The sequence below is a fragment of the Gobius niger genome (assembly GCF_951799975.1).
Source record: "Gobius niger genome assembly, chromosome: 10".
NCBI classification, from domain to species: Eukaryota; Metazoa; Chordata; class Actinopteri; order Gobiiformes; family Gobiidae; genus Gobius; species Gobius niger.
The window spans coordinates 4,721,342-4,734,444 of record NC_136861.1 but is presented as its reverse complement, the minus strand read 5'-3'; the positions used below and the strand labels follow the sequence as shown (position 1 = coordinate 4,734,444).

The following is a 13,103-nucleotide window of genomic DNA, read 5'->3' as shown; positions in this document are numbered from 1 at the left end:
ATGGCGTCCAGACTGGAGCAGGACCTGAGCTGTCCCATCTGCTGTGAGCTCTTCAGAGATCCTGTTCTTCTGACCTGCAGCCACAGCTTCTGTAAGGTCTGTTTGGAGAACTGGTGGGAGGACAAACTCCTGAAGACCTGTCCAGTCTGTAAGAGAAGGTCCTCGAAGCGTCCTCCACCAACAAACCTGGCCCTAAAGAACCTGGTGGAGACGTTCACAGAGGAGAAAGGGCAGACTGCTCCAGCTGCAGAGCAAACATCTCCATCTCCACAGCAGCCCGAGTGCAGCCTTCACTCTGAGAAGCTGCGGCTCTTCTGTCTGGACCATCAGGAGCTGATCTGTCTGGTCTGTAGAGACTCCAGGACTCACAAAGACCACAGGTTCAGTCCCATCGAGGAGGCAGCCTCAGACCTGAGAGAGCAGCTGAGGAGAAACATCAAACCTCTACAGGACAAACTGAAGGTAAGAGACCTCCTCCTCCTGTTCCAGTCAGAAGAACGTGTCCACAGAGCTCAGAGGAACATCAACATGTCCTGCTACAGAAAGGGAAGTCTGACTCTAAATAACTCTGATGTTTCTCCTCAGGTCCTGGATGAGAGCAGAGCACAGTTTGATGAAGCAGCGGCTCATATCTCACTCCAGACCAAACAAACACAGACACAGATCAGAGCAGAGTTTGAGAAACTGCACCAGTGTCTGAGGGACGAGGAAGAGTCCAGGATGAAGGCTCTGAGGGAGGAAGAGGAGCAGAAGATCCAGGACATGAAGGACAAGATGGCCGCCCTGAGCAGAGACATGGAGGCTCTGTCCAAGACCATCTCAGAGACAGAGGAGCAGCTGAGAGCAGCAGACGCCTCCTTCCTGCTCCAGTACAAGACTGCAGAGGAGAGGCTGCAGCGCTGCCCCCTGGTGGAGGAGCCACAGATAAAACAATCAGATCTGATAGACCAGGCCAAACATCTGGGAAACCTGGGCTTCAACATCTGGATGAACATGAAGAAACTGGTGCAGTTCTTCCCTGTGGTTCTGGATCCAAACTCTGCAGCCCCTGATCTCATTCTGTCTGAAGATCTGACCTCAGTGAGAAAAGGAGAGAAGCAGAAGGTCCCAGAGAACTCAGGGAGACAGAAAGGTGGCTTAGTACGTGGATCAGAAACTTTTGTCTCTGGGACTCACAGCTGGGAAGTGGAGGTCGGGGGTAAGGTCTGGTCTGTGGGTGTGTTTGGACGTGTTCAGAGAGGAGCGAACACTGAGGTTGGAGGATCTTGGTTCATATGTTTCACTGATGGTAAATATTCAGCCTTTTCTCCCCGAGCCCCAGTTAAACGTCTCTCAGTGAAGAACCTGCAGAGAGTTCGAGTGAAGCTGGACTTTGACACAAACACATTGACCTTCACTGACCCCGACACAAACACAGACCTTCACACAGTCACAGACTCTTTCACTGAGATCTTTCCATATTTACGCACATCTGACGCTCCTCTGAAGATCTCACCAAAGAGCATCACAGTCACAGTGTAGAACCTACAGCTCCATGTTACTGTCCTCTCTCTTTAATCAAGTTCCTGATGAAAAACAGTCAGAGCTCAAATTGCCTCCACTAAAACTCTGTTCCTCCCGAGTCGTGTCACTGTCGATCTGTTTTGATTTAAATCTAGGCAAGGCAAGGCAAGTTTATTTGTAGAGCACAATTCATACACAAGGCAATTCAAAGTGCTTCACAGTTGAAAACAAATAGAATCAATAAAAACATCAACATAAAATGAATCAATTACAGTAAAAGGCGAGAGTGCAGATAAAATACTTTCAGTCATATGCATCGGTAAAAAGAACTGTTTTCAGCCTGGATTTGAACATTGTCAGAGTTGAGGCTTGTCTCACATCCTCGTGAAGACTGTTCCAGATTTTAGCTGCATGAAACTGAAACGCAGCCTCACCGTGTTTATTATTGACTCTGGGAACCACCAGGAGGCCCCTCCCTGAAGTTCTCAGGGCCCGAGATGGTTCATACGGCTCTAACATGTCAGAGATGTACTTTGGAGCTAAACCATGAAAAGACTTGTACACAAGCAGAGCTGTTTTAAAGTCTATTCTCTGAGTGACAGGAAGCCAGTGCAGAGACCGGAGCACTGGACTAATATGGTCATATTTCCTGGTTCTTGTCAGGACTCGAGCAGCAGCGTTCTGATGTACTGTAGCTGAGCAGCCGTTACAGTCGTCTAACCTGCTGGAGACAAATGCATGGATAAGTCTCTCTAAGTCTGGTTTTGACACTATTCCTCTGATCTTAGCAATGTTTTTCAGATGGTAAAAAGCTGCTGATGTTATTGCTTTGATGTGGCTGTTTAAGTTCAGGTCTGAGTCCATGATTACTCCTAGATTTCTAACCTGATTTTTTGGTTTTAGAGAGAGAGACTCAAGGTGACTGAGAACACTTTGTCTTTGTGCCTGTGCGCCAAAAACAATGATCTCAGTTTTGTCTGAGTTTAGCTGGAGAAAGTTGTTTTGCATCCACAAACTGATCTGTTGGATGCAGTGACAGAGTGTATCTACAGGCCCATGTTCACCAGCCGTCAGTGACGCGTAGATTTGAGTGTCATCTGCATAGTTGTGGTACGACGCATTGTTGCTGTTTATTAGCTGACCCAATGGAAGCATGTACAAGTTGAATAAGAGGGGTCCCAAGATTGACCCCTGGGGGACTCCACAGGTCATGGCAATTTTGTCTGAGACACAGTTGCCAATTTCAACAAAGTACGTCCTGTCCTCGAGATAGGACTTAAACCAGTTTAGAGCAGTACCAGAGATTCCCACCCAGTTTTCTAACCTGTGAAGTAAGATCCCGTAGTCCACTGTGTCAAAGGCAGCGCTCAGGTCCAGCAGAACTAAGACTGAGACCTTACCTGCGTTGGTGTTCATGCGGATATCATTTGTCACCTTGATCAGAGCTGTCTCAGTGCTGTGGTGGGGCCTAAAGCCTGACTGGAAAGTATCAAACACATTGTTAGACAGGAGAAAGTAAGTGAGCTGCTGATATACTACTTTCTCTAGGACTTTTCCTAAGAATGGCAGGTTTGATATGGGCCGGTAGTTGTTCATTACCTTGGCATCAAGGCTGCTCTTTTTTAGAAGAGGCTTAATGACTGCTGTTTTCAAGGCCTTTGGAAATGCTCCAGTCTGGAGTGAGATGTTAACTAACTGAGCAAGTTGTGGTAACAAGCTGGTCAGCACAGACTTCAGAAATTTAGTGGGTAATTCATCAAGGCAGCATGTACATGAACTCAGACCAGAGATAACCTCTTCGATTGTTTTGTCAGTAACAGGTGTGAAATGTCTACACTTTATCAACATGAAGATGTTTTGATGTTTAACTGGACCAGGTCATAATGAGAGTCTGTCACTGTTTATTCTGTTATGTTTCTTTGTGTTTTTGCTCCTAAAACAATAAAGACTTTTTCTATTTTCCACAAAGACTCCATTACCTCGTCATTAACAGATCCAGACTTTTTGTCTTAATGTCGATGTTTCTAAGAATTAAAAATCTCTTTTCAAACAGATTCATCCAGTTTAAACTCGACACGTGACTCTATGACACAGTTTTTAAAAAAGGCTCTCACACTTTTCAGCCTGAACTCCATCTAAAAGTTTTCTGGGGAGTTGAAGTATCAGCAGCAGACGAGGGAAGAGAAGCCCAAATATTTACTCAAGTACAGGTAAAAAGTAGTGACCGAAACAATTACTCAAGTAAAAGAAAGTGTTGCTTGAGAAAATGTCACAGCCGAGGCCAGAGTAACTCCTCAATTGAAAGCCAAGACCTACAAAACTCATCTAAACCAATCTTCCTCACGTTGTTGCCGCATTTTTCATCACTTTTTCAATCACATTTCCCTCTTGTTTCATCCTCGTTTCGTTTCGGTTGCTGTTTTGACACTTTTTCAAAGAATCTTTCAGATTTGGGTAAAGCCAAAGTGGGTTTAAGGTTAAAAGAGGTTAAAATGATCAGAACTAAACCACAAAGGTTCCTCACCCACCGCTTTCAAATGTTCCAAGTTCCGTAAAGGAAAAGTGGAAAAGCAAATTAACGTCGTCAAAGAAAATCTGTAACTTTTTGTCTCTTTAATAAAAAAAAAATCTGTAGTTGTTTGAAATTTTGAATCTTCACTTCATGTCGTTAAACAATAAAGTCATTAAAGTCATCAGACTTTAACCTCTTAACTCCCGCCTGAACCGAGAGGATCTTTTTCCTCACGTCATCAGATTTTTTTTTTCAGCATTTTTTTGTTGGGTATTCAACTCATTTTTGTAACTTTTTTGTCATTTTTTGTCAAATTTTTGTCAAATTTTAATCATATTTTTGTCACATTTTTGTCATTTTTTTTCGTCAATTTCTTGTAATATTTTTGCCAATTTTCCATTTTTGTCACATTTCCATCATTGTTTTCGTCTCAGTTTTGTTGCTATTTTCACAGCTTTTTTCCAGAAGCTTTTGGATTGGGGCAAAGCCAAACTGGAGAAAACGTGCTCAGGCGGGAGTTAAGGGGTTAAATAAGTTTGTGCGGCTCAATTCTCTTCAATAAATGACAAACAAAGTCTTGTTTTCCTAAAAATGTATTACATAAATAATCTGAAATCAGCTCATTTTCACAAATAAAAGATGAAAAACACAGTGGAAGTGACTTTCCCCACATTTCCACAGACTTTTATCTCAGCACAAACTCACAGTCTTTGAGGTCGAGCTCCTCCAGCTGAAAAACACACAGAGCTCTGTCAACACCATGATTTACACAAAGGAAAATGATTTCAGATTAATAATGTCAACTTTAAGTGGCTTAAACTAGACAATACACTGAGTTCCAAATTATTATGCAAATGACATTTTTCTCAGATTTTCTAAACTGTCGACTCAAATGACAGGGAGCTTCATTTTCAAGTCTTTAACCTCTTAACTCCCGCCTGAACCGAGAGCATTTTCTCCAGTTCAGCTTTACCCAAATCCTGTAGGCCAGTGTAACGCCTCATTTGAAAGCTAAGGTCTACAAAACTCGTCTAAATGGGATCTTTTTCCTCACGTCATCAGATTTTTTTTCCATCATTTTTTGGGGGGTTTTCAACTCATTTTTGTAACTTTTCTTCTTCATTTTATTTCATTTTTTGTCACATTTTTACGGGTTTTTTTTGTCATTTTTCCGTCAATTTTTTGTCACTTTTTATGTCATTTTTTTGTCATTTTTTTGGGTCATTTTTTGGTGACATTTTTTGTCAATTTTTTGTGAAATTTTTGGCACTTTTTTGTCAATGTTTTCTCACTTTTTTGTCACATTTCCATCATTGTTTTCGTTTCAGTTCTGTTGCTATTTTCACACCTTTTTTCCAGAAGCTTTTGGACTGGGGTAAAGCCAAACTGGAGAAAATGTGCTCGGTTCAGGCGGGAGTTAAGGGGTTAACATAAAGAGATCAGATCTACCACATTGTTTAAAGGTCAGATTGTCTGTATAGTCACAGTAAGAAGAGGACGGACCTGTGGATGATCTGCTGCAGGTCCACGGAGCCTTTCCGATGATGGTGAACCACGAGCGGGAATTCAACCTTCAGCTGCTGGTTTATCTGCAAACAGAGAAAACCCTTTAGGATCCGGACTTCAGAGGTTTGTGCTTTAAACTCCTCTGACACACTTCTTAACCCCCACGGGAACCAGCACACAGCTTTATCCAAATCTAAAAGGAAAAAAGGGTAAAAATAGCCACAAAAACGGACAAAAACGGGGATGAAAATGCAACAAAACCATGAGAAAGAAAAGCGATGAAAGAGCGACAAAAAAGTGACAAAAAAATGACAAAAAAGAAACAAAAAATGACAAAAAATAACAAAAAAGTGACAAAAAAGTGACAAAAAAATGACCAAAAATAAAAACAACAAAAAAAACGACAAAAAGTGACAAAAAAGACAAAAAAATGATAGAAGCGTGACAAAAAAGTGACCAAAAATCATCAAAAGCATCAAAAAAGTGACAAAAAACAAAAAAACAACAACAAAGGGACAAAAAAGTGACAAAAACATGACAGAATAGCATAAAAAAGAGACAAAAAGTAACAAAAATAACAAAAAAACAACAAAAAAGTGACAAAAAAACCCCAAAAAACAAAAAAAAGGGACAAAAAATAACAAAAAAACAAAAAAAAGGGACAAAAAAGTGGAAAAAAAACGACAAGAAGTGACAAAAACGACGCCAACTTGACAAAAACCCAACTAATAAACAACAACAAAACACAAAGTGAGGAAAAAGCTTCATTAAGATCAGTTTTGTAGGTCTGAGCTTTCAAATCTGCTCTACAGGCTGTGACCTTATGGATTTGAGTAAAGCTGAAATGGAGAAGATGATTAAGGCGGGGGTAAGAAGTTAACTTTTACAGTCAGAGAAATGTATAGAAAATATCTGCAGCTGTTTCCTTCTCCATCACTTCCTCAGTGAAGCAGCGCCATCTGCTGGTGAACAATGGCTACAGCATGTGAAGTAACTGGAGGAAATCGAGCTCAACAGTCCAGGACACTTACGCTCCTTTACTGGAGTCTGGAAGTGATAATCCCGTTCATATTTAACACTGACTCTTAAAAACATTCAAATATTAAGAGTTTAAAAGTACGACCGGGCTCTGTGGTGTTATAGTTGTGATATTTCAATATTATCTTGTAGACAATGTATCTATAAATCGTCTACGAGATAATATCAAAATTGCTGTTTGGAAGATAAAGAAATTTACAATATCTTCAATGTGAGAATATGGGGAGGACTGGGGGAAATGTGGCAGAAATGCAGAGGTGGATAGTACTCAGTTACATTTACTCAAGTACATAAGTAACATTTCCAAGAACTTCTTAGAGTCGTTTTTTCACACAATACTTTTCGCTTCTACTTGAGTAAAATTATAATGAAGTATCTGTTTCTTACTTGAGTAAAGAGGTGAGTTCCATCTGTGTCTTTAAAAACCTCCGTCAGAAGTTTGTGAGTCTTTGCACACGCCTCGTCCCAAACCAGGAAACCCGGATCAGACACAAACGTCTGTGTGAAACTGTGGAGCCTGGACTGAGGTGAGTCTGAAGCGTTTCTCACATTAATGGGGTTTAAATAGAGCTGAGAGTCACAGATCCACAGAGTCAGAGAACAGGAAGTGAGATCGTGTTCAGGGAGAGACTCTGACACAGGTTTACAGCTGAAACAGGGAAGGGCATCTGATTCTGATTCCACTGTTTTCAATCAAACGCTTTAGAATCTTTTCCTGTTCCAAGGTGGTGATGTGGATTGGTGTTTGCTTTCAACAAATAAAGGGACAAAGTCTTCAATGAGACCAATGAATCCTTCCCTTAAAGTCCGTATGACAGGTTTTAATGCTTTTGAAAACATGACTCATTTCGATGGATCATATGTTGCAAGTTCATGAAGAAATGCTGGGCAGAAAAGTTATTTTTATTTGATTCTTTAAGCTACTGACAGGAAGTGACATACAGTAGATAAAGGTAAAGTTCCAGCAGTTTGACTCATTTCTCATTTCTTACATGGCCCGACCCCTCACCTTTAACTGGGTTCTGTTTAACAACTAACAATGGACCTTATCACATATTTGTTTGTAGAGACGCAGTTCAGCGAATGAAATGTTGATCTAAACTTTTTATTATTAAGACCTAATAGAAGAAAGTATTTTTTATATAAAGATGTTCTTTCAGTTCTGCGGACCTGCGTGTCCTTTGTCTATTGCGGGGTGGATGTAGATCGGGGTTCCCTGACCCTATGAGGTTCAGGGTGGCTTTGTGAAATAATTCTTATACAGGGTTAGTGGCTACTAATAAGTCCGTGGCCCCTTCCCAAACCAGTAAATTGGTAAAAGGTCTTACGCCAAACCCGATGTGCGTCCGCCATGATAAGGAGCGTCCGAATTGGGCTGTCAGTTAGGAAGGAGTTAGGAAAAGGAGCCTCAATGCTACAGATATATATAAAGGCTAGATGTCTCATGGAGGATCTTACCACAGGGAGCTCACTCATAACATTGTGTTTTATGGTGCATGTACTTTTAAATAACCAGAACTTGCTCAATTTTCGCTTTGGCTTGTTATAAACCTCAGAGGTGTAGGTATGATACTGCATACACATTGTAACACTAGCAATCGTGTTAAACCACAGGTGAGCTTCAATAACAAAGCCAGACAGTCAGTGTGGGTCCAACAGCCCTAAGGCAAAGTTTATTTACAATTAAACAAATACTAAAATGGTTGAATTGGAACGGTAATGGTGTGGCCTCGAGCTGGGGTGAGAGGGGTATACTATTTGTGAAAAACAAACACAAGGTTAAACACAAATAAACACCATTTCCATAACAGAAATCACCCATATATACATGTGCCACCACCACCAAAACTACAAATAAAATCACCACCCAGAGTGAACCCCTATCCCACCCAGCTGTTGCTAGATTAGGTCCACACCAATTGGGGAAGATCTTGTTTAAAATGAAATGACACAGTAAACTGAAACTAACTCAAAAATAAACGGCAACCAGCACTGAGCCTATAAAAGCACAGTGCAATTATTAAACAATATAACAGAACAATTTACAACTAAAAGCATACCTTTAAAACTGGACTGTTAAGACCCTTAAAAGAATACAACATCATTTACAATGTTAGTGTTTTACAATAAAAACCTTAAAACCTAAAACAGTTCTCACCACACTGTAATAAATAATATAGCAGTTCAACTTAAAATTCTATGTTAACTTTCTGCCATAAAGATTTGAGCTCATTGAAGGTACTGATATTGTTTCAATCAAGTAAAACCAGTAAGTTATAAATGGTCCATAAAGCATTGCTATAAATTGTTTCAACTTAACAGTTTCAGTTTTAACAAACCAACATGTTTTGTTGTGCCAACCATAAACTTGTATTGCTTCTTCATATTAACGCAAGTGTGTGTGTTTTTTAAACTCACGAGGCTAAGTTAAAAACATCTTTGACTTATAATTGAATGTCAAAAGAAAACAATGTTTTGAGCTCTATGAACATATCAGGTTAAGTTATGAACAGATTTCAACTCATTCACTGCAGTTGAATGAAACCAAATATATTTGCTACTATAACACAAAATACTACTTTTTTAAATAATGGTACCACTTACAGTCTAATGTTAAAAGAACTCAAATGTTTATGGCAGAAACTTCACAAACACTAGTAAGTTAACAGAACATCTACTTGTAATTCCTGTTAACAGATAGATACAAGTGACAAGAGACAATTATAGTCAAGGCATTTTAATTTTCCAGTAAAAAAAAATATACAAGTGCTTATAAAGTTACAAATGTTAAAATCTGATGAAACTTACAAATTTTGTTCATACATTTAAGCAAATACATGTATATTTTTTGTATGCACTTGTGTAGGCCTGTCACAAAAGTTCATATATCTACTTCATATAAATCTACAATAATTTAGCATTTTACCAAAGTAAATGTTAATTGCAACTCGTGTTGTTGAAGATCTCTTAACATGTACTTTTAGAACAACTGCTTACTGAGATTTTGTTTTAGTGGTTATTGTGTGATTGTGACAGGCCTACACTTGTGTTGTAGACAAACTTGGAGGCATGGCAGTGCCTTTGATGCCACTCTGACAAAAACTGTAATGTTGGTGGTAACAAAAATAACTCATTTTAAAATTACTTCTAAAAGTGGCCAATTAAACAGGCCTGTTACATATCAAAAATGGTTCATAAGAGTGACCGAGGATGAAAAAAAAAAATACAACAGCATTTGCCCATGATAATGGTTTGTATCTTGTACCTGCACAGTCCATGTACTCCAGCGGAGCCTGTTCTAGTTTGATTTTCATGATGACCTTTAGCAGAAACGTGACGTTGATTTTCTCACGGTGAAGCACGAGGCTTTCTGTGACCACAACTGCTACAAAGTCCTGATGTGCAACAGCATCCTGCTCCTCTTCATAGATATTAAGCAGTCCAAGTTCCATTCGCTTCATCCAGATGTTTTGAATGGTCCTTAAGAAAGAAAAGTCATACTATAAGTGTCAAAACATCAAAGCGTCTTTACCTTTCATGATGATGTGAATTATTTAGGTCTGGGATTAATATAGTGTAATTTAAAGTGTTTGCCATTAACCTTTGCAATACATTGTTCTACATTACTTTTTACTTTTTTGTGATCATTCAACATCTTTCAGAGCTAGTACGGCTGATTTACTCAATATTTAAATAAGCTGCAAAATTAAAGGAAACACCCTGTAAGTCCTACCTATAGACAATAAATCAATAACCAGAAGGATACGTGTGAAAATAAAAATAGCGACTGGAAAAACAGGACGATATAGTGTGTGTTGGGACAAACGCATGGACACATGAATGACAGCACAACACTGTACGATACCATACATTTGATAACACCGCAGCAGAATGCAATTAGGGGGAAATGTGTCCATGAAATTGTTAGTGTGTACTTTTAACGAACATGTTTCACAATGAAAGCCAGGAACGAACAAATATGCATATTATTGTTGTTAATATTTTAATTTTAGATCAAATTTATTGTACTCACCGCACACATTCAAAAACACTGGATGGATCTTCTCGGAGGCAGTGGTGATCCCACCACCAGAGCAGCAGTCCTGTTCCTCTTATGTTCTGCAAAAAGTGACAAATGTTGTTTATGAGCACTAGACACTGAGGAATAAAATGGCATCTACTGCATTTAGAAGTTCCAGAGTCTTAAGGATTGAGATTACTCTACAGAGATTAATAAAGGATAACTTAATTTCCCACTATACTTACATTGTTTACATGACACAAGGAGAAACACCTTCCAGGAATTGCTAGAACATTATTGAAGCTCTAGCAGTCGGGGAAAAACTTCCTCAAGGCCGTCCAGAAATGAAGCCAGCAGTTCAGTTACAGCCACTCATTGAAATTCAGCTTTTATCTGAGAACAAAATACAAATAATGTATATTAGCAAGCGCGCAAAAAAAACAAAACAATAAACAGTAAACAGTTACACCACCTCATCACCGACAAGCTCTCTCTTCCACTGGGCCCAGCATTGGTTTTGTCATGAATGGGGCTGTTTTTACGAATTTCTCTCCATATTCTTCCAGTTTTCCTCCATTTCTTCTTCACAGTCACCTCCTTGAGGCTCCTTTTGAAATATGTTAAGCTTAGACCTACTTAATCTCCAACATACTGCATAAATAAGCACACAATCAAAACACGTTTGCTACATATCCAGGTTGACCCAAGTTGTGGAATTTTATAATCCAAGTTTATATGCTAACACATTAAAGTAATTACTTTTTGTCATGTGCCAATAAATAAAACCAAGGGTTACTCCCTCAATTTAATTCACATACTTTATTAGGCATTTTGAAGCACACCAGAGGTATTTAAAAGCAGTAAGTATGTATACAATGTATTAGTATAAAAATACATATTAAAACACATTTCATCTTTCTGCCTTTACTGCACTAGTGCCCCCTCTCTCATCCTCCCCTGACAATGCAAGTGAATGTGAATCTATAATTATTATAGTACTGCATTTCCAGACCTTCGTGAACGCGTGTTGTCTCCACGTCATGTTCACGGAGACACGCACGTGTCATACACCCACACCGAGCATTTACTCAGAATGACAACACAATAATCATTTCATTTTAACAGTGACGCACAGACGTTTGACGAGCATTTAATGTAAAACTGGGCCAAAACGCAGACCGCACTGACAGTGAAAGAATCACTTGGTCACGTTCAAACCTCCATACGGAGCACGGGGCTTTACCAGCCCAGTGACCGAGACGGGTCTGCGGCCGGAGACACATGCAGTGACCGCAGAGCGTGGCCTGTTCTTGGGCTTGAACTGCGCTAGCTTAGCTTAGCACCCCTGCTAGGTTAGCTTAGCACCGCCGCTCCACTAAGCAGAGAAAAGTGGCGCGCAGCGTTGTACAAAACAAATAATAACGTAATGCGGAAATTATCGGCAGCAAAGTCATTGCTTGAGCGGTTAAAGTACTTGCTAAACAGTAAAATGACAGCCTTAGTAGTTTACCTTTGCACAGACACGAACTCAGATGAAACCTGTGGCATCACTAGCTCAGTAGCTCCCTCTTCCTTGTCTCTCTCCTCGTCTCTCTCCTTTCTGGGAGACTGGCCTGGACTTCGCCTGCTGCCTGCTGGGCTACACGAGAAAATATGACCACGATGAAGCTTTTAGAGCAAATTAAAAACCCCACTCTAAGACAACTTTCTTCAAATAGCCCACCCCTTTTGAAGCTAGCTTTAGCACCGCATGGCTTACTTTACAAAAAAAAATATATCCATATATCCATATATGGGCAGGACATGGCTTAGGGTGATATTGAACATATATTATATTTGACTAAAACACAAGTGAAAGATTGTTTCCTTACTTTAGCGCGATGCTCAGCGAAGAAACGTTCACTCCATTTGAAAACAAAACTGTTGAAATGTACCGTAGGACGGACTGATGTGGATTGTATTCTTCCGCCAGTTTTGTCCAGATTGATTTTTACCAACATTTCTTAAGCTGTTTCAGTAAGAGTTATTATTAAAAATAAGTATTCACTCTCAAAAAAGCTGAATATTATTTTATATTATTTTCTTGCACTATATGTGTGGCGCAGTAATATGGTTGTGGGGTTACAAGATCCGGTCTCTTTCTAAAACTTACCAAACTAAGTCAAGTTCACATTTAAATGTTACCCCAACACACCTCAAAGAGTTATTCACCTTTGAACTTACTGACATAAGTTAAACATTTAAAACAATCATTGTCATGTGAAAACAAATTACACTCTTACGTTACAATAACAAAATGGGCATACGACTTTTAACAGTGCAGGAAGCAACGTGTGCACAGGCCTGCTCAGAAAGAGGAAGCAAGCCTGTGTAGCTCCTCCCTTTATAGCCTCATGTGATCACCTGATCACACCTGTCCCTGCCACAACATGTATAAAAAAGAAAATCTTTATTTCAACATGTTCCATTCAGAATTATAGTCACGTTAATAACGTTTGTAAGAAACCAAACCGTTTGTAAATC

At 39.6% G+C, this 13,103-nt stretch overlaps 1 protein-coding gene across 1 annotated transcript; it reads left to right on the top strand.

Annotated features, from left to right (window-relative positions):
- On the top strand, positions 1-1,579 carry LOC306968918 (E3 ubiquitin-protein ligase TRIM35-like; the record flags this gene model as incomplete). The annotated part of the gene is made up of 2 exons (XM_079564501.1): positions 1-462; positions 586-1,579. The coding sequence occupies 2 exons, from the start codon at positions 1-3 to the stop codon at positions 1,519-1,521; spliced, it is 1,398 nt and encodes a 465-aa protein (XP_079420627.1). The 3' UTR covers positions 1,522-1,579.
- Positions 1,580-13,103: the final 11,524 nt, after the last annotated feature.